The 24,029-nt window shown below is 48.2% G+C and overlaps 12 protein-coding genes across 12 annotated transcripts; 6 read left to right on the top strand and 6 right to left on the bottom strand.

The window, feature by feature from the left end:
- Nucleotides 1–239: 239 nt before the first annotated feature.
- AO090005000674 (ankyrin repeat domain-containing protein) lies at nt 240–1,241 on the top strand (the record flags this gene model as incomplete). The annotated part of the gene is made up of 2 exons (XM_023233990.1): nt 240–687; nt 736–1,241. 2 exons carry the CDS (start codon nt 240–242, stop codon nt 1,239–1,241), a joined length of 954 nt encoding a protein of 317 aa, XP_023089058.1.
- Nucleotides 1,242–1,318: 77 nt separating this feature from the next.
- Nucleotides 1,319–4,679, top strand: AO090005000675 (MCT family MFS transporter; the record flags this gene model as incomplete). The annotated part of the gene is made up of 4 exons (XM_023233989.1): nt 1,319–1,379; nt 2,603–2,665; nt 3,196–3,585; nt 3,697–4,679. 4 exons carry the CDS (start codon nt 1,319–1,321, stop codon nt 4,677–4,679), a joined length of 1,497 nt encoding a protein of 498 aa, XP_023089059.1.
- A 290-nt stretch (nt 4,680–4,969) lies between these two features.
- AO090005000676 (uncharacterized protein) lies at nt 4,970–5,677 on the top strand (the record flags this gene model as incomplete). Its single annotated transcript, XM_023233988.1, has 1 exon — nt 4,970–5,677. One exon carries the CDS (start codon nt 4,970–4,972, stop codon nt 5,675–5,677), a length of 708 nt encoding a protein of 235 aa, XP_023089060.1.
- Nucleotides 5,678–8,207: 2,530 nt separating this feature from the next.
- Nucleotides 8,208–9,212, top strand: AO090005000678 (quinone oxidoreductase family protein; the record flags this gene model as incomplete). Its single annotated transcript, XM_001817662.3, has 1 exon — nt 8,208–9,212. One exon carries the CDS (start codon nt 8,208–8,210, stop codon nt 9,210–9,212), a length of 1,005 nt encoding a protein of 334 aa, XP_001817714.3.
- Nucleotides 9,213–9,421: 209 nt separating this feature from the next.
- On the bottom strand, nt 9,422–10,846 carry AO090005000679 (uncharacterized protein; the record flags this gene model as incomplete). The annotated part of the gene is made up of 1 exon (XM_001817663.1): nt 9,422–10,846. One exon carries the CDS (start codon nt 10,844–10,846, stop codon nt 9,422–9,424), a length of 1,425 nt encoding a protein of 474 aa, XP_001817715.1.
- A 284-nt stretch (nt 10,847–11,130) lies between these two features.
- Nucleotides 11,131–11,967, bottom strand: AO090005000680 (RidA family protein; the record flags this gene model as incomplete). The annotated part of the gene is made up of 2 exons (XM_023233987.1): nt 11,131–11,212; nt 11,489–11,967. The coding sequence occupies 2 exons, from the start codon at nt 11,965–11,967 to the stop codon at nt 11,131–11,133; spliced, it is 561 nt and encodes a 186-aa protein (XP_023089061.1).
- A 194-nt stretch (nt 11,968–12,161) lies between these two features.
- Nucleotides 12,162–13,773, bottom strand: AO090005000681 (aldehyde dehydrogenase; the record flags this gene model as incomplete). Its single annotated transcript, XM_001817665.1, has 3 exons — nt 12,162–13,036; nt 13,094–13,317; nt 13,367–13,773. The coding sequence occupies 3 exons, from the start codon at nt 13,771–13,773 to the stop codon at nt 12,162–12,164; spliced, it is 1,506 nt and encodes a 501-aa protein (XP_001817717.1).
- A 391-nt stretch (nt 13,774–14,164) lies between these two features.
- On the bottom strand, nt 14,165–15,434 carry AO090005000682 (amidohydrolase family protein; the record flags this gene model as incomplete). Its single annotated transcript, XM_001817666.1, has 2 exons — nt 14,165–14,618; nt 14,692–15,434. 2 exons carry the CDS (start codon nt 15,432–15,434, stop codon nt 14,165–14,167), a joined length of 1,197 nt encoding a protein of 398 aa, XP_001817718.1.
- Nucleotides 15,435–16,035: 601 nt separating this feature from the next.
- Nucleotides 16,036–16,701, top strand: AO090005000683 (uncharacterized protein; the record flags this gene model as incomplete). Its single annotated transcript, XM_023233985.1, has 4 exons — nt 16,036–16,063; nt 16,168–16,227; nt 16,345–16,600; nt 16,671–16,701. 4 exons carry the CDS (start codon nt 16,036–16,038, stop codon nt 16,699–16,701), a joined length of 375 nt encoding a protein of 124 aa, XP_023089062.1.
- A 131-nt stretch (nt 16,702–16,832) lies between these two features.
- On the bottom strand, nt 16,833–18,680 carry AO090005000684 (fungal specific transcription factor domain-containing protein; the record flags this gene model as incomplete). Its single annotated transcript, XM_023233984.1, has 1 exon — nt 16,833–18,680. The coding sequence occupies one exon, from the start codon at nt 18,678–18,680 to the stop codon at nt 16,833–16,835; it is 1,848 nt and encodes a 615-aa protein (XP_023089063.1).
- Nucleotides 18,681–19,724: 1,044 nt separating this feature from the next.
- AO090005000685 (uncharacterized protein) lies at nt 19,725–21,593 on the bottom strand (the record flags this gene model as incomplete). Its single annotated transcript, XM_023233983.1, has 5 exons — nt 19,725–19,823; nt 19,894–19,919; nt 19,995–20,080; nt 20,141–21,227; nt 21,296–21,593. The coding sequence occupies 5 exons, from the start codon at nt 21,591–21,593 to the stop codon at nt 19,725–19,727; spliced, it is 1,596 nt and encodes a 531-aa protein (XP_023089064.1).
- Nucleotides 21,594–22,759: 1,166 nt separating this feature from the next.
- On the top strand, nt 22,760–23,900 carry AO090005000686 (uncharacterized protein; the record flags this gene model as incomplete). The annotated part of the gene is made up of 5 exons (XM_023233982.1): nt 22,760–22,782; nt 22,836–23,256; nt 23,285–23,450; nt 23,502–23,700; nt 23,843–23,900. 5 exons carry the CDS (start codon nt 22,760–22,762, stop codon nt 23,898–23,900), a joined length of 867 nt encoding a protein of 288 aa, XP_023089065.1.
- Between the last annotated feature and the right edge of the window lie 129 nt (nt 23,901–24,029).

Below are 24,029 nucleotides of genomic sequence, written 5' to 3'. Positions count from 1 at the left end.
AGTTTGTATCAAAGTTCTACTTACCGGAAGCCTGAATTAGGGCAGGGAGACGCACGCCCCCTTGCGTGCCCAGGATGCCTCATTAATATTTAACCCCTTACAAGAACCAAGAAATCACTCAACCAAATCACTCAAAAATAATGCTGACATTATTCTAAAAATCAAAGAAAAGGTGAATCATTTACGCACGACTCCAATACTATGATCCAACGTCCCCAACGTGCATGAAAGACCCAAAAATGTCACTTCTCATACTGCCGATAGAATTACTGCGGCTAATAGCTACGTTCCTCAAGACAGAAAAAGATCTTAATTCTTTATGTCAAACCAATACTTGGCTCTATTCTGTCCTAAACCGATTCTTATATCAACAGAACATAAGGATTTCAGGAGAATCTGCGCTGATTTGGGCAGCTAAATTTGGAAAAGTGGTCACAGCTCAAATACTTATTCAAGAAGGAGTTAACGTTGGGATGCACGATACGAATGGCATGTCTCCACTGCTATATGCTGCAGCATATGGACACTTGGCAGTGGCGGAACTACTGGTACAGGAAGGGGCTGAACTGGAGTCAAAAAACTGGCAGAGCCAGACACCGTTGTCAAGCTCTGCGGCACATGGACATGAAGCAGTGGTGAAGCTACTGTTAGAGAAGGGAGCTAACCCAGTCTATAAAAATCGGCATGGTTGAACTCTACTGTCATGGGCTGCAATGCACGGGTATGCCGAAATAGTGAAGTTGCTAGTTGAGAAGGGGGTCAGCCTTGAAACTAAGGACCGGAATGGCTGCACCCCGCTATTATTGGCTGCAGTGAATCAGCATGCAGCAGTGGTGAAACTCCTGATCGAGAAAGGGGTTAACACAAAATACAAGGATGGCCAGGGTCGGGATCTCCTCTTATGGACTGTAATGCACGGTTACGAGGGCGTGGTGAAGGTGCTGATCGAAAAAGGGGCCTATCTTGAGTTGAAGGACCAAAATGGCCCGACACCAATATCATTGGCTGCGAGGCATGGGCATACGGCAGTAGTCGGCATACTAACTGAACACGGGGCGAATCTGAAAAACGGGGACTGGTATGGCAAATTGCCACTATCATGGACTGCAACATATGGCCATGAGGGAGTGGTAAACTTGTTGATCAAGAGGGGAGCTAATCTGAGTTCTAAGGATGGGGATGGCCGAGCACCGTTGTCATATGCTGCAGCGCATGGACACATAGAGGTGGTTTGCTACTAGTTGAGAAAGGAGCAGATCTAGACTCGAAGGACTGGGGCCTTCGAACGCCTTTATCATGGGCTGCAAGACATGGACAGATGGCAGTAGTGAGCCTTTTAATCGAAAAGGGAGCGAGCATTGAGTCTAAGGATCAGAATGGTCAGACATGTTTATCATGGGCATCAAAATATGGGCATGAGGCAGTAGTAGATTTTCTTGTCGAGAAGGGAGCCAAATGCGGAGCCAAGCGGAATAACTCCTCTATCTTGTAGCGATCTTTGTCCCGAAGATGTAAAATAGAGCACCAACTATCTGGATGAAGCCACCACAGCTTAAACACTAGGATAACTCAGGGGTGTTTGTCTTGGACCACTAGAGTTTTAGCCCAGTATCATTAGCTGCTTTGGGTTCCAAATGTTTGAGCTACCTTGGGGTTTTCTCGCGGGATCAAGACGGATAACCGGCCGGGTTGACTAGCGGTCTGAAGCCAGACCAATGCACCCACAGTCAGTCACTTGTGGTTCGTCAGATCTGCTAACGATCCTGATGCCACGACAGCAACACCATTGGCAAGACAGAAAGAACCGATCAACCATGGGGGTTTTGACCCAGCAAGCCCTAACGCATCTATCAAAGTAATCTGGTTGACAAGAGTATTTGCCAGAACGATTGCAAAGAGGGGCTGTCCCACTGAACAGGATACTACAAACGAAATTTCTGCAAATAACGTGGGGAGCTCGGGGAGCTTGCCGTGACTTTGGCCTGGTGCTTCGTGTGACACTCGACATCGCCGCCAACTGTCTTGCTACGTCGCTTTCATTTTCACGGCAGCCGACGTTGTGTGGGAGACGATTCGCCGTTCGAGACGGATCTGAATTAGCCCGGGATGAAATTGAGAGCTCCATAGATATGTTAAAAAGAAGGGAAAAAAAAAAAAGGTCCAAAGCCGCTGTTATTGCTGGCCTGTCTCAATTAGGGTTTGAAAGAGAGGCGCCGTTCTAGACTGTAGCTATTCTCGTTTTCACGAACGCATTGCATTGAAAAGTCTAATCAAAACGGAGAGCAAACACAAGTATCGGACTCAAACAATTCCAACATCTTGATTTATAATATGGAGTAGGTGAGTTTGAAGTCATTACGAAGTTCGGGGAAGGACATGGAGAAAGCTGAAACATTGCAGTATAAAGTACTGAGCTTATCAGCAGTTCATGGTCTCAGCAAGTAAGTTTGCGAACATGATCTAATTTCTCCTCTGCAACCACATAACTTTACTGGTCAAATAGTAGGCTATATAGAAGGAAACGAACATAGCATATTGGTACCTAGCTAATAGACACGAAATGGTTCATCCCCAAAATGCCAAGCCTACAATAATCTTATAGTGGAGCCAAACGGCGGGGGCGACGAGGCCTGCCATGTTATTGAACTTGGAGAGTTCGCTAAAGGTATGTCCAGTGTAGTCAAACTCAGTAGATTCTAAGAAATCAACTGATACAACGAAATGACTGTTCTATTGTCGATAGGCTTACGTGTTAGGGCAATGGGGAGTGCCGTGAATCCTTAATGGATTTTCGTCGAAGCTTCTTAAATGATCTTCCAGTTTCTGCACAGAAAGCATGCACTGCTGTATTATACTAGTAGCCAAGTAGATATTACCTAGATTCGAGTTGCTTGATAATACTTCAGATTCGCAATTTTCCGTATACATGAAGGGCTTGGCTCTGATTGGTCATTTCGAGTTCATCACTCCGTAGGTCGTCGCTGATTGGCTACTTTAAGTACACTGCCAGTGCATGGTTCTAATTGGTTATTCTACGTTTATACGGAGTATACGTCCTATCTAAATGCTTTATATTGCTGTGTGTGGATTGTTCTCTTTTTCACTGCTCTCCTTGTTATCTCCTCATTTTCTTCACCCCGAGTAATTGCAGGACCTTTAAGTGAGGCACTAGGAGAACAATGATGCCAAATTCAGAACACGGTTCGTCCCTAGTGGATGTTTCGCATACAATCGATGAAAGGCAGGAGACGCTAGTCGACAACGAACTCTCTTCTTCCACCAAGGTCACTTATCCAGAGGGTGGTCGTGATGCCTGGTTGGTGGTGCTGGGTGCGTGGTGTGGTTTAATCGCATCGTTAGGGATCTACAACACAGCCGGTGTGTTCGAGGTCGTTGTCTCCAAAGTACTCTTGCCGGAATACTCACAATCGACCATTGGCTGGATATTCTCCGTCTACGCCTTCGTGAACTGGGTTTGCGGGGTGCAAGTTGGACCGACTTTTGATGCAATGGGCCCGCGTGCTTTAATCATTGCAGGGACGGTTTGCACACTCATTGGCATTTTCGCACTCAGCGTTTGCACAGGTAAGTTCTGAACGCATACGATTATATGTAGCACTCATCTTGAACTACTCTCTTTAACTGGCATTCTGATGAACTACATAAAGATATGTTTCCTTGCTAATAGTGACATAGAATACTATCAGATCTTTCTGTCATTCTCCATTCTGACGGGTATCGGTTCATCCCTTCTACTCACCCCATCAATGGGCTGCGTCGCTCATTGGTTCATGGAGCGTCGCGGTCTCGCCAGTGGTGTAGCATTTATTGGGGGCAGTTTCGGTGGCGTTATCTTTCCCCTCATGATCCAATCCCTCCTCTCTCAAGTGGGCTGGGGCTGGTCAATCCGTATTCTCGCATTTATATTGCTCGTACTTTGCACTATCAGCGTAACATTCTGCCGAAGCAGAGTTCCGCCGCGCAGAGGAACAAAACCAACGTGGCGGGATACATTGCCAGACCATCGTATCTTCCTGGATGGCACAGGAGTCATGGCAGTCACGACTGCGGGACTCGTCTTAACAGACTTAGCATACTTCATACCTATCACATACACGCCAAGCTACTACATCGATCGACAAAATCTATCTCAAGAAAAAGCCTTGACGGGATCAGCAGCATTTGCATATCAGCTTCTGGCGATTCTCAATGCTGCTTCGTGTGTTGGACGTTACGTGGCGGGTGACTTGGCCGATCGATTCGGCCGGTACAATACCATGATTGTCTCGTTGTTCCTCTGCACAGTATCCGTTCTCTGTTTCTGGTTACCGGACATCGTCATATCAGATCTAGATAACCCGGCACTCCTAATAGTCTTTATAATACTATTTGGGTTCTGTAGTGGTTCGAACACTAGTCTGACACCGATCTGTCTGGGCCAGCTTTGCGAAACTCATGACTATGGGCGATACTATGCGAGCTGCTTCACGGTAGTCTCTTTTGGGGTGTTGGCCAGTATCCCTATCGCGGGAAGCCTTCTTAATGCGGTGGACGCTACTGGGAAAGCAAAGTACTGGGGAACTGCGCTTTTCGTAGGACTCAGTTATGTGGCCTCTTTGCTATGTTTTCTCTGGGTCAGGATTAAAGTGAAGGGGTGGGATTGGAGGATTAAGTGGTAGAGCATTAAACTTATGGGGGTGATACTATTAGACTGTTAGACTTTATAGCGGCGGGAAGGATGGAGACCCCGCAAATCAGGGTTAGTAGCCCTAACGACGTACATACGAATAGAAATATAGAACCAGATTCTAGTCCCAAAGCTCGGCATTTAAAATCAAGGTGGTATTATAGCCCTACAACCAGATCAAGTATAGCGCTAGTTCATACCCCTCTGTGCTAAGGTCATTCATATCTCACTCAACGTCAACTCCCACTTACCTCCCTTGCCCACTCTAATTATCCCCTCAACATGGACACACAATCACCCTCCACCAGTTGTAATTTATTCCAAACCTCTCATTCCCGTTGGCTCGCAGTTACACACCGCGCCCCATCATCCCACTCGTCCTTTCTATACGGCGTCAAATCCACAAAAATCTACTGCCGCCCTACCTGTGCCGCGCGCATTGCTCGCAGAGCCAATGTCGTGTTCTACGACACAGTAGACCAAGCGCGCCGTGATGGCTTCCGGCCGTGCAAGCGATGCAAACCAGATAATGCCAGCTTTCTCGGGGAGAAGGAGGAAGTTGTCGCAAGAGTCATCACGCTTTTGCGGGTGAACAAGAATGCGGTGGCGATGAAGCGCGGGTTGAAGGAGTTGGCTGGAGAGGTCGGTGTTTCGCAGAGTTATCTTTGTCGCGCGTTTAAGAAGACGATGGGGATTACGGTTGGGGCGTATATGATGGAGTTTGAGAGGAAGGATAGCCTGGGCGAGATGGAGGGGTTGATCCAATCTTCTGATATGGTGGATGTGGGGACGGGGCTCTTGACGCCGGCAGTAACAGCGAGGAACTCTCCGGTGCCCCTCAAGGGCCTGGAGGGAGGTTTGGCAGTAGAGGGGGGTGTGGGAAATGTTGAAGAGAATCTGGACTTGAACTTCAATATCGACGAATGGGTCTGGACGGATGACTTCTTCAATGACAGTACCTACGGGTGGCCTATACAAGGTAATTCATAGGAGTCAGCGACGGACTCCAGTATTGTAATGGACCATGTTAAGTGATTCGAGAAGATACCAACTCCCTCAGTGTTTTTGCCAGGCAAGTATCTAGCCTGGCCATTACTACACTTTCATTGGACCAATTATAGACATCTCCAGTTCAATAAGTAGCAATAGTTTATGGCACGGACTGTGGTTGGCATCTCCGGGTCAGCAACCTGAACTCCATTTAAATGTGCCTTATAAGATCTACATCCTGTCCGAAGGCCAATATTTAGCCGTTTACGAACCAGGGAGTAAGACCGTCAAGCAGACTAAGCTATATAGAGCCACACAGACATGCAAGAGCCACTAATGCAAATTCTTTCCAAGCGGTATCGTACTCTCCAGCGAGCGTGAGAACAACGGAAGCGTAATCCTTATCACAATGCAAGAGAAGTTGAATGATGGATTACTATCAGAGTCCTGGAGTCCATGGCTTGGTGTTTTCGGGAAGGTGCGTGGAATTTACTCCAGTTCGACCATGAGGCTGGCCTCATTCCATCGTAGAATACACCAGTCTATGAGAGTACATAGCGTCTCACTATGACGGTACGAGACATGCTGAAGCGAGATGGCTTGTGGCAAAACGGGTCACGGTCCACTTTTGCACCTTGAGGTCGAGGGGACCTGTCATCGTTGCGATAGAAGTCGAATACAGCGAAACATGGCCAAAACTGCTCCAGAATAAGGGACCTAGATCGGGAGCACTCCATATCAACGCAATGCTCCTTACTATAGACTGCGACTACTAACTCTAAGGCACCGGCACTGGCACCGGCACCGTTAAGCTGTAGCACCGTGGTCTTAAGCCCTAGGTACTGCAGCCTGAACGTTTACATTGTCGTAAGCCTTTTGAGTTATGTATAGCAGCTTTAAAAGGACTCTATAAGATATTTCTAAACAACGTGCAGACGATATAGCTTATAGCATTTATATCTTCTAGACTAAGAAATGATTACAGACGACCATCGGGTGTGGAGAATAGGGCTTCCCGTCCACTCAGCCGTACTTGAGCCACATATTAAATGCGGCCAGGAACCAGAGAGCCTTGGATCTTAAAATAGTGTCAGGCTTTGTGTTAGGGTGAGCGCGGGTGATACAGGTAAGAATTCTGGAGACTGGGGTGAGAGACGTGAGAACTGGGTGAGAGCGGGTAAGAACGGAGTGAGAAGGGGTGAGAATATTCGCTGCGACGTATTACTCTTTACTCATATACAATAGTTGATAATGTAATGGAGCTAAGGTACAAGCTAGCATTTGTTGAAGAAAAGAAGACCAATTCAATCACTAGTTAGATACAGAGACAGATTCTTGAAGAAAATCAAGCAATCAGGACTATTCAAGATTCAGTCTTCTCCTCGCGTGCTCTTTTCGAAGAAGAAGCGGTATAGAATTGGGGTTGAACCACGAAGACCATCAGACTCATCAGAAAGGGAAAGGTATACAGTTTCAATGTACGATTTCTTCAGACCCTTTGTCGGGAGTCCTGTGACAACTATCTCCCCTTCTCTTCGAAGTCTGTCCTCAGACGTATTTATAGGAATTTCAAAGAATTTGTGTCGGAATAATCTTGCGGATGATACAGTCATATCACTGAGCAGTAAATAGTACATATCAAGCAGGGATTGAAAAGAGGTAAAAAGAAGACCATGGAGAAATGGCTTAGTTATGATTACTCGGTTTAGGATGGATACGGCTGTATCAGGACTGGGTTTTCTTATCCACCATGCAAACATGCAAAGTTGATGAAAGATCTGGTATTATTCAGAAATTTCGGTAACTGGGGATATTGATTCGGGCGGAGACCTACGCAAGTCAGAAAGATAGCCGATGCTGGGTATAATATTGGGAAGACTTTTAACCGATGTATAGTTTTAAGTGAATGGATAATCTGATGGACTTGATGTCTGACGAAATCTAATATACAGTATATTCATAAAGTACTAGTTGCATCTATAGTGAGTTGGTCAGTGCATACAATAGCAAATGACTCGGCCTGCGATATCTCAGTGTTAGTGTACACTACTGCAGTGTTATTTCTTGTGGTTACTCATGAATTTTTCGAGGGCTAAGATCTCGAAAGTGGGAAGGGACTTTTTTAATCTGCTTTTTACGATTTGGAGTACACTATCCATAAAATGCAAAGGTGCAGGCCACTATAGTGTATGAGGTAGGTTTCGCGGTGGTTTTTGCGATCAAAAGCAGCCATGTGGAGAAGCAGTAGCGCCTCGGGTAGACCCGTGAATGGTCCATTCCATAAAGTGAACGGGATAGGGCTGCTCGGAAATCCCCGTGTATGGCCAGATCTGCCCGAAACCAGCTCCACTCGGTGCGGCCTCTACCTTCAGCCCGCAAGGGCTATCTCGATACATGATAGCATATATCCGTCGTACTTTATTAGTATTTCTGTTTTAGGTGACTGAATTGATCTATGCCATCATCTAGTGAAAATTTGACATCAACCTCTTGGTAACTTATTCTACACACACGTCGCAAGCCACCAGCCATGAGCATGTCTCTACCGCCGACTATGAAAGGCGTTCGGATTCGCCAACAGGGTGATCCGGCGAATATGGTCATTGAGACAGGGTTGCCCCTGCCTACCGTCAAAGACACCGATGTGCTTGTCAAGCTCCATTATTCCGGCGTCAACTTTATCGATATCTATCAGCGCACCGGTGTCTATGGCGTACAGGTGCCATTCACTGCTGGCCGTGAAGGTGCCGGAACGATTGTTCAAGTTGGCGCCAAAGTAACTTCATCGTACGGGTTGAAAGTAGGGGACCGTGTCGCCGTCTTTACACAGGGCGCCTTTGCCGAATATGTGGCCGCCCCGGCGGAGGGTGTGATGAGACTACCTCCATCAGTGTCCACCAAGGTAGGAGCCGCAGTCATGCTTCAGGGTCTCACTGCCTGGACTATGGTCCAGGAATCGCACAAAGTGAGCAGTGGCCAAATTATTCTTGTGCAAGCTGCAGCCGGTGGGACTGGAGGTCTCCTGGTCCAGATGTGCAAGTATCTTGGTGCTACCGTCATCGGGGCGGTCTCCAGCGTGGAAAAGGCCAAAGTCGCCGAGGAAAACGGATGTGACCACATCATCCTGTACAAAACCACCAACGTGGAAGAGCAAGTTATGCGATTGACTGGCAACAAGGGATGTCATGCCGTCTTCAGTGGCGTTGGCCAAAGTACTTTCAATGCGGACCTGGCCTGCACCCGGAGAAAGGGCACCCTAGTTTCATACGGAAATAGTAGCGGCGTGGTATCCAATTTTTCCATTCTGCTTTTGAGCAAGAAGAATGTAAAGCTGGTCAGGCCAACCTTGGCAAACTACATTGCTGAGAGAGAGGAGTTTGTGGAGAGAAGCACGCAGCTGTTAAAGTTGCTCGAAGACGGGGCCATCCATATGCGGCTAGGAGGCGAATATGAGCTGGAGGATGTCCAGAAGGCGCAGGATGCGCTCACTGGTCAGAAGACAATGGGCAAGTTACTCATCAATTTACAAGCTTGAAGAGGCTCTCTTAGGGTTAGACAATGCCTTTATTCCAGAAGGTCAAGGCTTCTTTCAATAGAAGACGATGTAAGCCACAGTCAAATCGAGTTTTTTTTTTTTTTTCTTTTCAGAGTCTTAGATAGAGAGGATCCGAGCAACTTCCCAGTTTTTGTTTTATTTATTTCGCTTTATCTTATTATGCTTGCGAATAAAAAATACGAGCAATTCTATAAACCTCCCCAAGCGTTTTCAACCCAAGCCTTACACTGGTCGATGCTCTCCGCCTGAATTCTCTGATACAGAAGCATCTCGTCGGCGACTTCAACCCCGAGAGCCTTCTCAAAGTCACACTTACTACAGAGGTCACAGGAGTTCAAGTATATAGTTGCGCTATCCCCGTTCTTGTCCAAGTTACTCCGGAAGATGCCGGCCGCGCTTATGGGGAGAAAGTCTTCGTAGACTATGGGCTCGTAGCGGACTATGTCATCCTCAATCAATTGGCTTAAGTTGAATGGCTTCGGTTCAGGCTGCGCGTGAAGTTTGTTGGGATTGATGTAGTAGCGGAACCAGGCCAGTCCTAGCTCGCGCATTTCCATCCAAGAGTCTGGGAAACTCGCAAAGACACGGGAGAACGCAGTCGTATCACCGGCTGTGATAGAATCCCTGGTCGCTATTGCCAGAAGCGAATCATACAGTTGACGTCCTTTCACCGTTAGAGCCGCACCTCGCTGTTCAATCTCGCCGAAGCGTGCCTTGTGTCTGCCTGGGACAAATTGCTTAGTGTTTGCAGATTCTGTTATTTCCACAGGAAAGCTGATTGGCTCCTCAATCGCTTTAAAACTAGTCTGTCGAAGAAGAATAGGACATTTCCGTTTCGGAGGTCCCTCGATGTAATCTTTGACCGGTATGTTCCAGTCTCGCATACTCGATTGGACTGCGTCAATGTCCAGTACTCGTGGGGTCAGGTGGTTGATATGCGGCGACTTGAAGGCAACAATGTCGGCCAAGATAGCGCTTTCGGATAACATCTCCTGGTATTCCACATAAGATACCGCGGCTGAGTTGTGCCACTGGAAGCTGCTCGTTGCTTCATGGACAAACTCTTCGGCTTCCGCTTCGACAAGGCCCCCGTTGGATTCATATATGGCCAGCAGCGCCAACATCCTTTCGGAGAATATACTCCGGCGGGAAAGAATGCTGGTAACGCGTTGACGAACCTCATCGGACTTGATCAGCTCTGGGCGGAGCAAGGAGACAAACATGCGAAAAGCATTTTTCGAGAGCTCAGATAGTTCAGGTGCTCGGAAACAAGTCGAATGCACCGGGACATTAGCCGGTGCAAGGTCATAATACCCAGTAGGCAGCATATTCATGACCTGGAGGACGCGTCGGACCTGGTTCAGCTCGTCCGGCCTGCCGACACGTATGGCTCCGTGGCGCTCCCAATGGATTCTGTCGAGATTATCAGTAGTACTGAGCTTTTGGCGAAGATTTGGATCGCTCTCAAGTACTCTCTGGTTACTTTGTTGAACCAAACTAAGCAAATCGCCATATAAAGGGACCTCTTTGGCGTACATGGCTGACATGGCCACCGCAAAGGCTTGTCGGATGTTTGCTGATGGGACATGCTGGCGTAAAGTGTGGTTTTGCATTGTGACGATGTCCGATTTCGGTTGCAGCGGGATTTGAAGACGATAGTCAGTGCCTGTCGAGGTTTCAGCGTTGGCACTTGCCAGAAGCTAGAGCTGGCTATTAGTTCGTTTACACAATGACACTATTAGTCAGTTGTGATTACCACCGACTCGCCTCGAATCCTTGTGGGCCCAAGAAGCGGAGGCTAACTTCCACTTTACAACAACCGTGTCGGGACGCAACCCGTTTCAAGATATGCTCTAAGAATGCCGCCGGAGACAGTTCCGTCTCGGACATTTCCGTGTTAGCAATCATTACCAGACCATCGAGGGTGCACTAAATCCCTTGGTTTAGTAAGGCTTTGGGCTTTGGCGCGAAGTTGAAACCTGTGCACAGGTCTAGGACTCATTGCTGTTGTAATGACGTTGTGGAACCGCGTGCACTCCACTCTGGTAGATTGTCCACGTAAATCTGTCTCAGCAACTCTCCACAAGAGACAGTGAAGTCTTGGTTGTGCATGACCATGTGGATGAAGATATGATGAAAATTTACACGACTCATTGGAATCACCAAAAATGAAGATTATCATGGGTATTTTTATGTTTTATGATAGCTCTATTCGCAAAGATACCTCGTTTGCCCTCCTGCCTGATCACCCTCACCCGGCGAGCCAGGCAACGCATTTCATCTCCACCAGGATTTCCTCCCGGGGCAATGCCCTCACTTCCACAGTTGTGCGTGCCGGCGCCGTCGTGCGGTCTGGCCAGACCTTGTTCCACTCTTCATTCATCCCAGCATAATCGTCTTTCATGTTCGTAAGGAAAACGGTAACTTCGACCACATTCTGCATCCCAGCCCGACCCTCCGTGGCGCCGTCTATGATCGCCGCTATGTTCTTCAAGACGGCCGCTGTCTGGAGACGAATGTCGAGTTTGAGAGAGGGGTTGCCGTTGGGGTCGTGGGCTCTTTCAGCTCCGACAAACGATCCATCGCCGCGGCGCGAAGAAGTTCCCGAAATATGGAGATAAGAAGCTCCATGCCCGGCAGTAACCGTTCGGGCATGCGGATAATTAGCGAGGCCTTGGGCGTTGCCGGCTGGACGGAGATAGGGGACGCCATTGGGATGCGTGGTGCCTGACATGTTGACTGGGATCGGTGATATAAAACGAAGACGATCAGAATAATACCAGAAGAAATGATGTGAGGTCGGATGTGAAAACCCAGGGTGTTTACCACAGTATATAACGTTTTTATGAATCGGAGTGAATTCCCTTAGAACTACTACAGAAAAGGTGGGCCCTCGGATGCACCCGCCGGGTCTAACAATGGTGACTTCTACCAGGCGGAGGGGACATGAAGCGTCCGCAGGTTGGTAAAAACGTCTCGGCTATGTGCACCACCCTCTCGACCCACCCCAGATGCCTTGAGCCCTCCGAATGCCGTGCCGAGTTCTCTCACCAGCCAGCAGTTCACCCACACCAGTCCGGCGTCAATCCTCTCGCCAATACGACGCATCCTGGCTATATCGTTTGTCATAACAATAGCTGCTAGTCCATTGACATTGTCGTTTGCCAGTGCGATAGCCTCATCTTCTGTGTCAAAAATTGTCACGGTGACAACGGGTCCAAAGATTTCGTCCCGGATCACTGGACTGTTGGTGTCAATACCACTCAGAATAACGGGGGGGACCCAGTAGCCGTCCGGTTCCTCGGACGGAATGCCGCCGATGTGGAACTGTGCGGATTCCACTCGAGCCTGCAGGAGATAGGACCGGATCTTGAGATAATGTTGCAGAGAGGCGACAGGTCCCATCGTCTCCCCTAATCGGTAGTTTTTCTCGACATAAGCAACAAATGCGGACATGAAATTGTCGTAGATGCGACGATGAACGTAGATACGCGACCCGCAAAGACAGATCTGGCCGCTATTCTCAAAAGCTGCACGGGCTGCCACAGACACGGCGTTAGGTATATCGACGTCGTCAAAGACCAACACTGGGTTTTTGCCACCCAGCTCGAGCGATACGTGCTTCCCAATATCTGCAGCCGTGTCCCGTCTAATCTGGACTCCTGTGGCGGGGCCACCAGTAAATGATACGCCACGAACACGAGTCGAGCGTACCAAGGCAGAACCGACGCCAGGCCCATCACCAAAAACTATGTTCATCACCCCAGCAGGCAGTTCTGCTTTCTTGAAAACCTCGGCCAAAACTTCAACCAATTAGTATTTTCACCATGGAACGGACGGAACGGTCACCAAAAACGTACGGAATGCGGTTATACTTGTCACTTCACTTGGCTTCGCAATTCCTACGCAGCCAAAAGCGAGGCAAGGTGCAATTTTCCAGGTCAAAAGATAGAGCGGCATGTTCCATGGAGTGATGAGTCCGAAAACGCCCACGGGAGATCGGTGCTCGTATGTCAAGACCGAAGGTGGTCCATCTACATAACGGGCGGCGCTTTCCTCGTGCAGGATGTATGTAGCAAAATAGCTGGATCACTAGTCAGCAATGGAGTCCTTGGTCCAAGGAGGTTGCTTACTTGAAGTTATCAATAGCTCTCTCCACTTCCACTCGCGCGCGAGCAAGAGTCTTCCCTTGGTCAATGCTCTCCCAGACCGCGAAAAGCTCTTTTTCGTCGCTGATAATGCTGGCAATTCTTTGCAGCATCTGAGATCTTGCCTTTCGCGACGTCCGCGACCACGAAGGAAACGCCTTCGTGGCTGTCTCGACAGCCACGTCCACGTCCGTAGAGTCGCTTAGAGGAACTTGTACCAAGACTTTGCCATCTCTAGGATTAAACGAATTAACCCATTTATTGGACGTCGCGCAGGGTAGGAATCCGTTGCCCACGAAATTGCGGAGACGGATCGGGTCGCACTGACTGGCCAAGAATTCATAGGCCTTTTGCTCAGTGTTGAGCTGCCATAGTGTGTTAAGAGTCTCCATGGGTGCGGTATTTTATAGTTGAGTTGGATTGAAAGAGAAGCCTAATAATCGGTATTGGCATGAGACAAAGCGCCAATAAATATGACATACTCCAAGTATCTGGACCTCCTACGAAGGAGAGATGGTGCGGTTGAAGCTCCGATTGGCTTCACAGAGTAGACTGACCCGCAGCCCTAAACCCGTGGTAGCGTTGACACAATGGGGTCTTTGAAGATACCTGCGAAGTAGCAGTTATCAACTGAATATGAGTGTTGAATTAAGCCCAGAGAATGGTTCCGCGAAGCATTCGAAGGTCTTTCTCTATTATTCGCTGATCAACACCTGATACACTCTAAGATGAATGAGTAGTCTATGGCTTTCAAGTTGGTCAAATTCAGGCTATGTATGTATTCTAGGCAGGTATCTTATCTATGCCCAAGAAATCTAGTACATTTTTCGACATAATGCGCTCTCTACTCGTCGCGCACAAAAATTTCTGAATCTGCGAATCTGTGGATAGTAGCTCCCCAGGCTGCGGCATCTCCCCCAGCGGAAACGGATAGTCACTGCCCAAGACAATCCTTCCTACGCCGATTTTCCTGCAGATATACTCCACCAGGTCGGCGTCATGCATCAGGCTATCCAGCCAGATGTTAGACTGGTGCTGCTTAAAGAAGTCTGCTGGTGAGACGCCCTGCGCGCTATGTGCCACAAGGTCCGGCCGGCAGTTGTAGCCGTGTTGAATGCGGCCCAGCAGTGGTAGGTAGCTTCCGCCGGCGTGCGCAAAGCAGAAACGTAGCCTTGGATGGGTGACTAACACGCCGGAAGAGAGAATTGCATGAATTGCGAGAGCCGTCTCACTTGGCCTAACAGAAGAAGGCATCATTAGCTGTCTTTACTTTTGCTGGGAAAACGGACAGATTGAAGAGAATCACGTACATGCCTATCAACCATGCAGACCAATACGGCTTCCACCGGCTCGTCTTCTCCTTTTCCCACTCGTACCCTAAGGGGTGCACAAAAATGGGAAAATCTAGCTCCTCGCATGCCGTCCAGAATGGTTCGAACTCCGCGCTGTCCAGGCTCCGCCCGTTGATTTCAGCCCCGATCTCCACGCCATTTAAACACAGGTCCTTTTTTGCACGGTGCAGTTCCGCGATTGAGGCGTCGACATCTTGCAAAGGAACTGTTGCCAGTCCCATAAACCGCTGAGGATATTCCTGACATACGGAAGCGATATGATCGTTCAGATATCTGGCCATGGAGGCGGCCTGTTTCGCTGGCTTGTCATAAGAAAACAGAATTGGGACCGTGCTCAGGACTTGCACATCGATTCCAGTCGCGTCCATTTCTTTAATGCGTAACTCAGGGTCGTAGCAATTGGCTTCCACTGTTCTGAAGAACCGATCACCTACGTACATGTCGACTTTCTTAGGTGTTTTGGGGTTACTGATGCCGTTCGTCCGAGGTTTTTGGTCATTGTGTGGTCTCAGCGTGATCCATTCGTGGCTCCTATCGCTCGAAACATCCTCATCCAAAGGTGGGAAGCTTGGCAGTTCAGGTGGCATGATGTGGGTGTGGACGTCGATGCGCATAGATGGCGACGCAGTTTGGCCATCCACACCACCAAGGTCAGAGTCATGACTCGAGCAGCCACAAAGGCAGCCACAAGAGTTCGTCATTTGGGAATGTTGTGTTGTTGAATATGAGCGTGGACTGATAGGACCTGCAAAGTAGATCTCATGACTCTTCTTCCGGGCGTCTTTTTTTGGTTTTTTTTATATCATAGCTTATTCTTTGTCGCACGGAGCGATCCGAAGTAGGTGTACCCGGCCATTGTTGAGCCGGCGAGGTGGCCACAGCTGCAACGACTGGTAATAACGGATGAATCCGTCGAGTGTGTGGAGGCGTCTTCCGCACCGGCTACATCCATCTTGCAGTCGTATCATATTTGAAGGAAATCTTCTGAGCATAACTTGACTACCTTCGCCTTCCACTGATAGCGTCGCGCCCGCCCGACACGATAGGAAGCTCGTGGAGGTTTGAGTCAGGGACAAAAATTATGAGTACAACTAACGGCCTCCCCATCCCGGGGCCCCTGCAGTTGACGGCTTGGCTGGAGAAGAACTCTGCGAGTCTGCAGCCACCCGTTAACAACAAATGCCTGTATTCTGGCGAAGACTTTATATTGATGGCAGTTGGTGGCCCAAACCAAAGAAAAGACTACCATAGTAAGTGACTTAGGGTTTTAGTCTATGCTGAAGAAAAGGTCGTCTTACGAGTATGAATGCCTACAGTCAACCAAACAGAGGTATGTAGGACTGAGAAACGAATGACGGGCATCATATATTGAATACGATGGATCACAGGAATGGTTCTACCAGATAAAAGGCGACATGCTGCTCAAGATAGTAGAAAACGGTGATCAGTTCCGAGATGTCGTGATCAGAGAGGGAGAGATGTTTCTCTTGCCAGGTATGTTTGCTAGCTATTTATCTGGAATACATAACCGTTTTGTTCTTGTTTTTTTTTTTTTTTTTTTTTTTTTTTTTTTTTTTTTTTTGGATAAAGACAATATTTAACAAAACACAGGCAACATTCCGCACTCTCCCCGTCGCCAAGGGGACACAATAGGCCTGGTGATGGAAAGGAAGCGACCTGTAGGAAGCATCGATCGTCTACGGTGGTACTGCGAGAATGAGAAGGAGCATGGTGAAACACCTGCCTTGATCCGTGAGGAGCAGTTCTTCTGTGAAGATATGGAAACGCAGCTCAAAGAGGTCATTGAGGATTGGATGAGGAACGAGAGCAGTCGCGAATGCAAGTTATGTGGCAGTATTGCCGCAGCGTGAGACACTACGTCGTGAATACCATTCAACATGGAAGGCCGTGAACATCGCATTTGGCAAGAAATTTAGCCCAGGGTACTCACTCGATATCAATGAATAAGTGTAAAAGAATAATGAATCAACAACTCCCTTCCCATATATAACTGTTGGATGTGAAACAACAGAACCAAAATATACCGATACAAAAAAAAAACCTTGATTCGTGGCCGAACTTTATGCCATTATCTGGCATTATTGATTCTCAATTAGATCAAAATCTGTCCATAAAAAAGCCATAAAATCATTGCCGGCAGATTCGGCTGACAGTGATCCTGTTCCAGGGCTTAGAATAGGGAGTTGAGAGTTTATCCTAGTGACGGGAAGTGGATTGTCTTCATCCGCTGCTACACTGGTTCTACCCTGAACCATCGAGGGGCGTTCCATCATCCCCATGTCTACATGAACATCATCTCCTTTCCTGAGCCTCTTGGCCGCTGGTTCTCCTGTTCCCTCGTGCTGAATTCTGGTCGAAGGCAAGCCGCGTTGGACCGTGGACTCAAAAAGACTGTTATGGCTATGGTTCTGCTGGCGCAAATGACATCGTGGTAGATCTGTCCCTGATAATGGTAACAAGAGATGTGCATCGAGGTCGGGTAGTCTATCGAGGCACAATGTGATGTTTGATGGGCCTTCCCCAAAACGACCCAACGCTTCACTGAGCTTGTCGCGTCTTTCAAACTCGGCCTTTATGGACTTTAGCTCCTCCTGAACCAACGTCTGATACGTTTCAATCTCTGGCCATTGTATGCTTAGATTGCGAAGCATTCCAACGGCGGCCTCCAAGTCGTTCAGGGCTTTCGCGGTAAAAATAGGGTTCCAAGCCAGCCGTATACAGTGTAACAAAACCTTGGCGCTGGCGAAGAGCGCACGACCATGTTGAATTAGAAAATGACTTCCTGGCACGGTCGCTATTAGACGAGGCGTAAGCTTAATGCAGCCGGACGCGGCCTCGGCACATCGAAGGAACATCGCAGGTTCCGCCACTGTGTACTTCTCTAGGAAAACTCGATGGAGGAGGATCAAGCTAGCGTAATATGAGGATATGGCAACGGTCTGCAACGCAATGGCTTCGAAGTCCCGGGGCGACTCTTTTATCCACGGCAGTACCTTTTCTGTGAAATAATTCCCCAGTTCTTCATCGTGCCGACGAACGTCAGCTTGGATCTTATCCTCCAAATTCGGTGTGGAGTTGCGGGCAGCCTTGCGTATGTAGCGGACGGTTTTGTAGATCCGACCCATGATGATATGAAAGTCAACAATAACGGAGAACCAAAAGTCCGTTTCTGAGTCAGTATCATGCGTTGGGGCTTTGAACTTATCCTCCAATCCATATTCTGTGTCATCTATTGCCAGAGGTTTCAGAAGAGCAGTGGATAGAGAGCGATCAAGGACATACAAACACCACCACAGTCCACGCTGCATGTGTGGATCTTGACTAGGTATAGGATCGTCACTCAGATCCAAGCCCTGATACAGGCGAATGGCGTGGCCTGTAGTCACCCACGCTTCGTACGCTTTGCCTGTCTCGGCGAGATATAGACTAAGAAGCCCGTGACCAATGATAGAGTTCAGACCGAGTTTTTCTTTTGATTGGAAAAGTAGGATTTCCCTCGTAGCGTTCGAGTAGAAAAGATGACCAAGATTCGCTAGATCGTACGCTCGCAGACAAGGGTCTTCGGAGATCGGGTGTGTAGATTTGAGGCCGGAAACCGCCACGGCGAGGAGCGCATTCATCACGAAGGACAGCTGACTGTTATCATCGTCATGACCCAAACCACTCCTCCGTAGCTGCTCTCTGAAGTCTTTTTCGGGAATAATGGGGAAGATGGGATGTATCACTCGGAAGTAATGGCCAACGAGGAGCGTGCGCACTTCGTCAGGAATGGGTTTGAGGTGAGTCAATGAGCGCGCCGATTCCCTGCCGTCACCTAATTGCCCATCACCTTTGGACACAAACGTTCCGGAGTTGAGCAACCCCTCTTGGTGTTCTGCGGGGGATTCTCGTGCCGGGGCGAGGGAGCCTGTATGAAGCGACGCCATGTTTGGGGCGGAGCTCAGAGTCTCCAGGGGAAGGTCTCCTTGGTTCTGGTCTGGCTTTTCTGAATTGGCCATGGTCAACTTCACGAGGTCAGTTGTGTCCACATTTGCCGGAAGAACTGCTGGATCGTCTGCAGGTTGGTGAACAGGCTCGGATGTCCGCGGCGGACTCGGCGCTCGCAATTGCGCCTCCATAGAGAGGATTCTGCTCTCGAGGCTCATGATATATCTGTGCCAGACAGTCAGTCCTTTCTTCAGGCCAAGCACTAAAATTTGAGGAGCAACGGGGCTACGCACTTGGGATCGAAAAGCCTGGCGTTGCCGCTAAGATCAGTATAGATGCATTGCGCATTGTTGCGACAGCAGCTTTGGCACGGCTGTTCCCCATCGCACTTGATTTTCCTCTTGCGGCATGCCTGGCACGCACGCCAAACTCGCTGACGTTCATACATGGTTGGTCTATGTCGGGATAATGGAGCAGCTAGACTGATCCAAGAGCGGGTGACACTTAAAAGGTGGGGATGAACTACGTTGGTGGACTAACTCCAAGGAGCGGAAGCTAGTCCTTCGCTAGTGATAGCGATACAAAGTAATACCCCGTACGTAGTAGAGGATGCCGCCCCAGGGGGGGTTTCATTGGTGCCTTGGTTCTCGGCCACACTTCTTATCTAATCTCCATTCTGCTTTTCTTGGATCACGTCGGCGAAATGGCATAGTACCTATAGTTAAACTCCTAGGCTGCGGCACAATTTTGGTTTTGGTCTTTATATGTTCCGTAAAACCAGATCAATTCGGTTTGCGCTCAGTAGAAACTGTAATACAGTTCTTTTGCGATTAGCTGTATTAATATTAGGCTGTGGCATAACCGCGGGTATCCCCTGCCCGTCCCATCTCCGCTCCGCGTTTGTGGGTGAACATTGAATGGATAATGGCGGATTTGGTATTTTTGGTAATTTGCTATAATGAATTCGGTAATTTTGGAACAAACGAAATTACAGGCCTATAATAATGGTATCCTTGTAACTGCAATGTTGCAAACACACCTTATCAGATATATGTAGCTTGGGAATACCGTAGCAAACGCTCCGGTATTATACTCTCTTTTGGCCGAATGATGAACACACAACCCCAGGCAACCTGCTTTACCTGTCACATCCAATAAATTTATTCATCACCAACACTCGATTTAGCCTAGATTCTACTTTTTTAAAAGTACCTCACATTCGTGGATCAGTCCGTTGTCTGAAAAGAATTCATACCATCCGGCCTCCTTGGCATATATAGACAATATAAGACCCGTGCAGCACTCCTACACACTGGATCCAGAGTTGTCCCTGCAGTCAAAGACCTGGGCGATATCTCCACTGGAAAACGCGTCCTTGATCGAAATAGAGACGGCATACCTAGGTAAATCCATTTTTTTAAGCTCACATGTAACCTGAGAACAGGCAAGGGACACTCACGTTCCACCAACTGTCATGAAAAGCCCAAGAATCACAATTCCCGCATGTAGTCCATACTTTACCTTCTGAATCCTTGGCCCAGATTTATAGTCTTTATGATCATGAAACCAGAGAAGTGCCGGAAAAATCAGGCTGAAGGGCGCGAAGCACAGTGCGCCGGCCAAAGCAAGTAAATAATCCAAGATCGGGACTGCCTCTGCCACAACGAAAGCTACAGCACCCAGTATAAAGTTCATACCGAGCCAGGTGAGCCAGTGAACCCAGGTATTTGCCTGCAAATGTTTCGAATCACGGAGCAACCGGACAAAGGCGTACTTGGCCGCTACATGCTGGTAGATGCCAACACCAATCACAAGCCCTGGCATTGCGATACCATAAGATATCTGCTTGAAGAGCTTTCCAGCACTGCCGAAGACAGGAACAGAAAGCCAAACACCACACCAGCGGTATATAACCAGACTAAACGACAAATACATAGCTCCAACTATGAAACCGGCCGAGATACAAGCCTTGCGATAATCCGGGGGCCGGCGCATCTCCGAGATAACAGGTAAAAACATGGACGAACCAGCCGTGCTGATGAAGATGTTTTCTACATTCAGCATACCCACAACAAAGGATGGGTACGCGATGGGTGTCCAGCCGAGATCAAAGTCACCGGTTGGTGGGGCTGCTGGAGGTCGGTCTTGCTGCGTCACGGCGCCCGTGAAGATAAATACTGCAAGAAGGAAGGTGAAGAAGCCGATCCAGGTCAGCCAGCCCAGACGAGAGAACATGCGGATGGACGAGCATATGGTAACCAAAATTGTGGATACAAGAGCAAAAGTCACTGTGCATGTCCCATGACTCGACAAAGCGTTGAATCCGGTTGCTGTTGTAACGATTCCACTTGCGGAAATTAGGATCTGAGCAATTATGACCTGGATTCCGACGAGTTCGCGGCCAATACGTCCCCAGGTGAAGGCCATCATATCTGGCAGCACTTCAGAAAGTATTAATCCTGATAGATTTGAAGAATCCTGGGATATAGACTTACTGTGACATTGGGGATATTTATTGCGAAAATCGCCGAGGATAATAGCAGAATCTATACGTTGTATGACCAGTAAATATAAAACCTTAATGGCGACTTCGTTTGCAACGACTTCAACCTACATGTATTCAACGTAGTAAATCCGATGATACATAACGATCCCCCAACCGAGCCAAGTGCCGCTAAAGCCCCTGGAGTGGCGAGGATGCTCATCGCAAAGCTGATTTTAATGAACACAACAGTCGCTCGCTGCCAGCTGACAGTCCTGAACTCGACGCCGCCTTGGCTCAGTTCGAAGATCTCGCGTGATTCCCCGCGCTCTGTTTCCTCAGTTGAGGCTTCGCCTAACTGAGGCCCATCGAGCGCGATATTACCGGTCTCGGGGCATTTTTTGTTCTCTTGACTAAGAGAAATAGTCATGTTTGGGTTAAACTTATGTCGGGAGAACAGCAATCGTTTTTAAAAGACTCTTTCACTTACTGATCTACTATATTTATTTACTGCATTAGACCTAGCCAGTATCTATCAAGCTAGTATTTATCAAGATGCTTTGGGCGCTTTCGGATCCTTCTTGATACCCGGTGTTGCTTATCTGAAGGGTACTTCGCAAATCATCTCCGATTTTATTATCATTATCGTTGTTCTTATCTTTTTCCGGCTTAGATTTAACAATTCTTCGTTATTACTGATTAAATCAAAACCACTCTTGTTAGATTCTTTGCTCTTTCGCTGCGTATTCTCCCGATGAGAGAGATACTTATCAATGACATATGTCGATCCTCCGCAATATCGAACTTGGATGTACACATAAACACTATAAGATCCTGATTGTCTCAAGCTTAAGAGATCCTCGACGATAATACCGGACATCTCATAATATACTGCGTAGGGCTTGATTCTAACGTTGCTTGCTGGTTGTGATAGCTTCGGTTATGTACCTGGCCATTCTAGATAACGGACCTATCTAGATTAACATCAATTAGCCCTTAGCCGCCGTCGGAGCTGACGTGGGTTATAGCTGTTGCCGCACTGAGCTTGACAGCTTGGAATGTTTGCTTTCCAAATTGAGAATTACACCACTGGCGAGAACACGAGTGAGACTGAGCCTTGGTATGCTTAATACTGACATTAAAACCATCTATGCCATCAATTCAATCTGTACAGCTAGATATAGCAGTTGCAATAATAGGTCTTGTATCACTTTAAGAGACAGGGCTGCTCAACCAGACGTCGGTAAATTATCATGATCGACATGCAACATCAAGTGGGGAGAGGGGGAGATATCAATTCTATGAAGAGCGTGGCCACTTGGTGTCGATCGGGTCCCCTCTATACGTCTTGTGATTGGATCACAGACAATACCAACGATGGAAGCTTACAAAAGCATACTCGGACTGTGTCAGGCTTGTTGGAGAGCCTTTGGTTGATATTTAACGACTCCTTTGCTCCAATACCCTAATAGATCATTCTTCACTTCTTCAATATCCGCATTCTATACCCCCTCAACACTCATAGTCCACCCCAATCTGCCTTCTACAGAATGGCTTCCAACCCCCCTGCCGCCTGCTGCGCTACTGGTTTCAAGCATGAGGGCACTCCTGTTGGCGAGGTGAAGAACATAGATGGTGGTGAGTAAAGAAAACTAACAACTGTCGCTGAAAGTCATTCAATTCCTCGAGAGAAAAATCCACTGGCAGATGCGCTGCACAACGTACCTCCCGAGCTAACATCTAACACACCCTTCTCTTCTCTAGTCAACACCTACATCACCTACCCCAAAGACAACAAGACCCCCGAGAAGGCCATCGTCTTCTTGACCGACATCTTCGGCATCTTCCCCAACTCTCAACTCCTCGCTGACGAGTTCGCCAAGGCTGGATACTTGACTGTCATCCCGGATCTGTTCCAGGGCGACCAGATCAACGTCGCTGATATGGAGTCTGGCAAGGCTGATCTACCCTCCTGGCTGCCCAAGCACCAGCCCGCCAACGTCGACCCCGTCGTTGAGGCGTCAGTTAGGTACATCCGCGAGACTTTGGGTGCGAAGAGCGTTGGTGCTGTTGGTTACTGCTTTGGTGCTAAGGTAAGTTTCTACATGACCTCTGATACAGGCTTATCTCACTGGGTATGAATATGGGTTTCTAATGGGCCATTCTCAGTACGTTACCCGCCTTCTGATGACCAACAAAGTCGATGTTGGCTTCGCCGCCCACCCCTCCTTCATCACCCACGAGGAATTAGGCGCTATCCAAGGCCCCTTGTCCATTGCTGCTGCCGGTATGTTCTTTTACCTTCAGCCCAAAAAGCCATAGCACTAAGAGTATCCAGAAATCGACTCCATCTTCACCACCCAACTCCGTCATGAATCCGAGAACACCCTCATTAAGGCCGGTCACCCCTGGCAAATCAACCTGTTCAGCGGCGTGGCCCACGGCTTTGCAATTCGCGGCGATATGAACGTCAGGATTCAGAGGTGGGCTAAGGAGCAGGCTTTTGTCCAGGCCGTTTCTTGGTTCAATCAGCACTTGTAAGAATATATGTTGGTTAGATGAATATGGGAGCTATTGAGGGCATTAGCCTCGTTCATATGGGGCTGGTTTGGCTTCCGCGCAGATGCGGCTTGTGAGCAGAGTTATGTGAAATGAAAACATATCCTTTTTAAAAAATAGACGTGGAGAAATTTTTGTTGTGATCCATCTTGGGATTCATGGATCCGGGCATACATAATGGGTGCTTTAGGGCTGTACTTACAGAATCGACCAGCAGTAGTCATGTTAAATAATTCTCGTAATGAAACGTATATTCCATAAAGTGTTATTAATTTTGAGGTTCAGAAAAGGCGTGTGGTCGTTGTTC

Source organism: Aspergillus oryzae, chromosome 1, assembly GCF_000184455.2.
Source record: "Aspergillus oryzae RIB40 DNA, chromosome 1".
Lineage (NCBI taxonomy): Eukaryota > Fungi > Ascomycota > Eurotiomycetes > Eurotiales > Aspergillaceae > Aspergillus > Aspergillus oryzae.
Note: the sequence above shows the minus strand (reverse complement) of the source record. Positions and strands in the feature narration are given on the sequence as shown.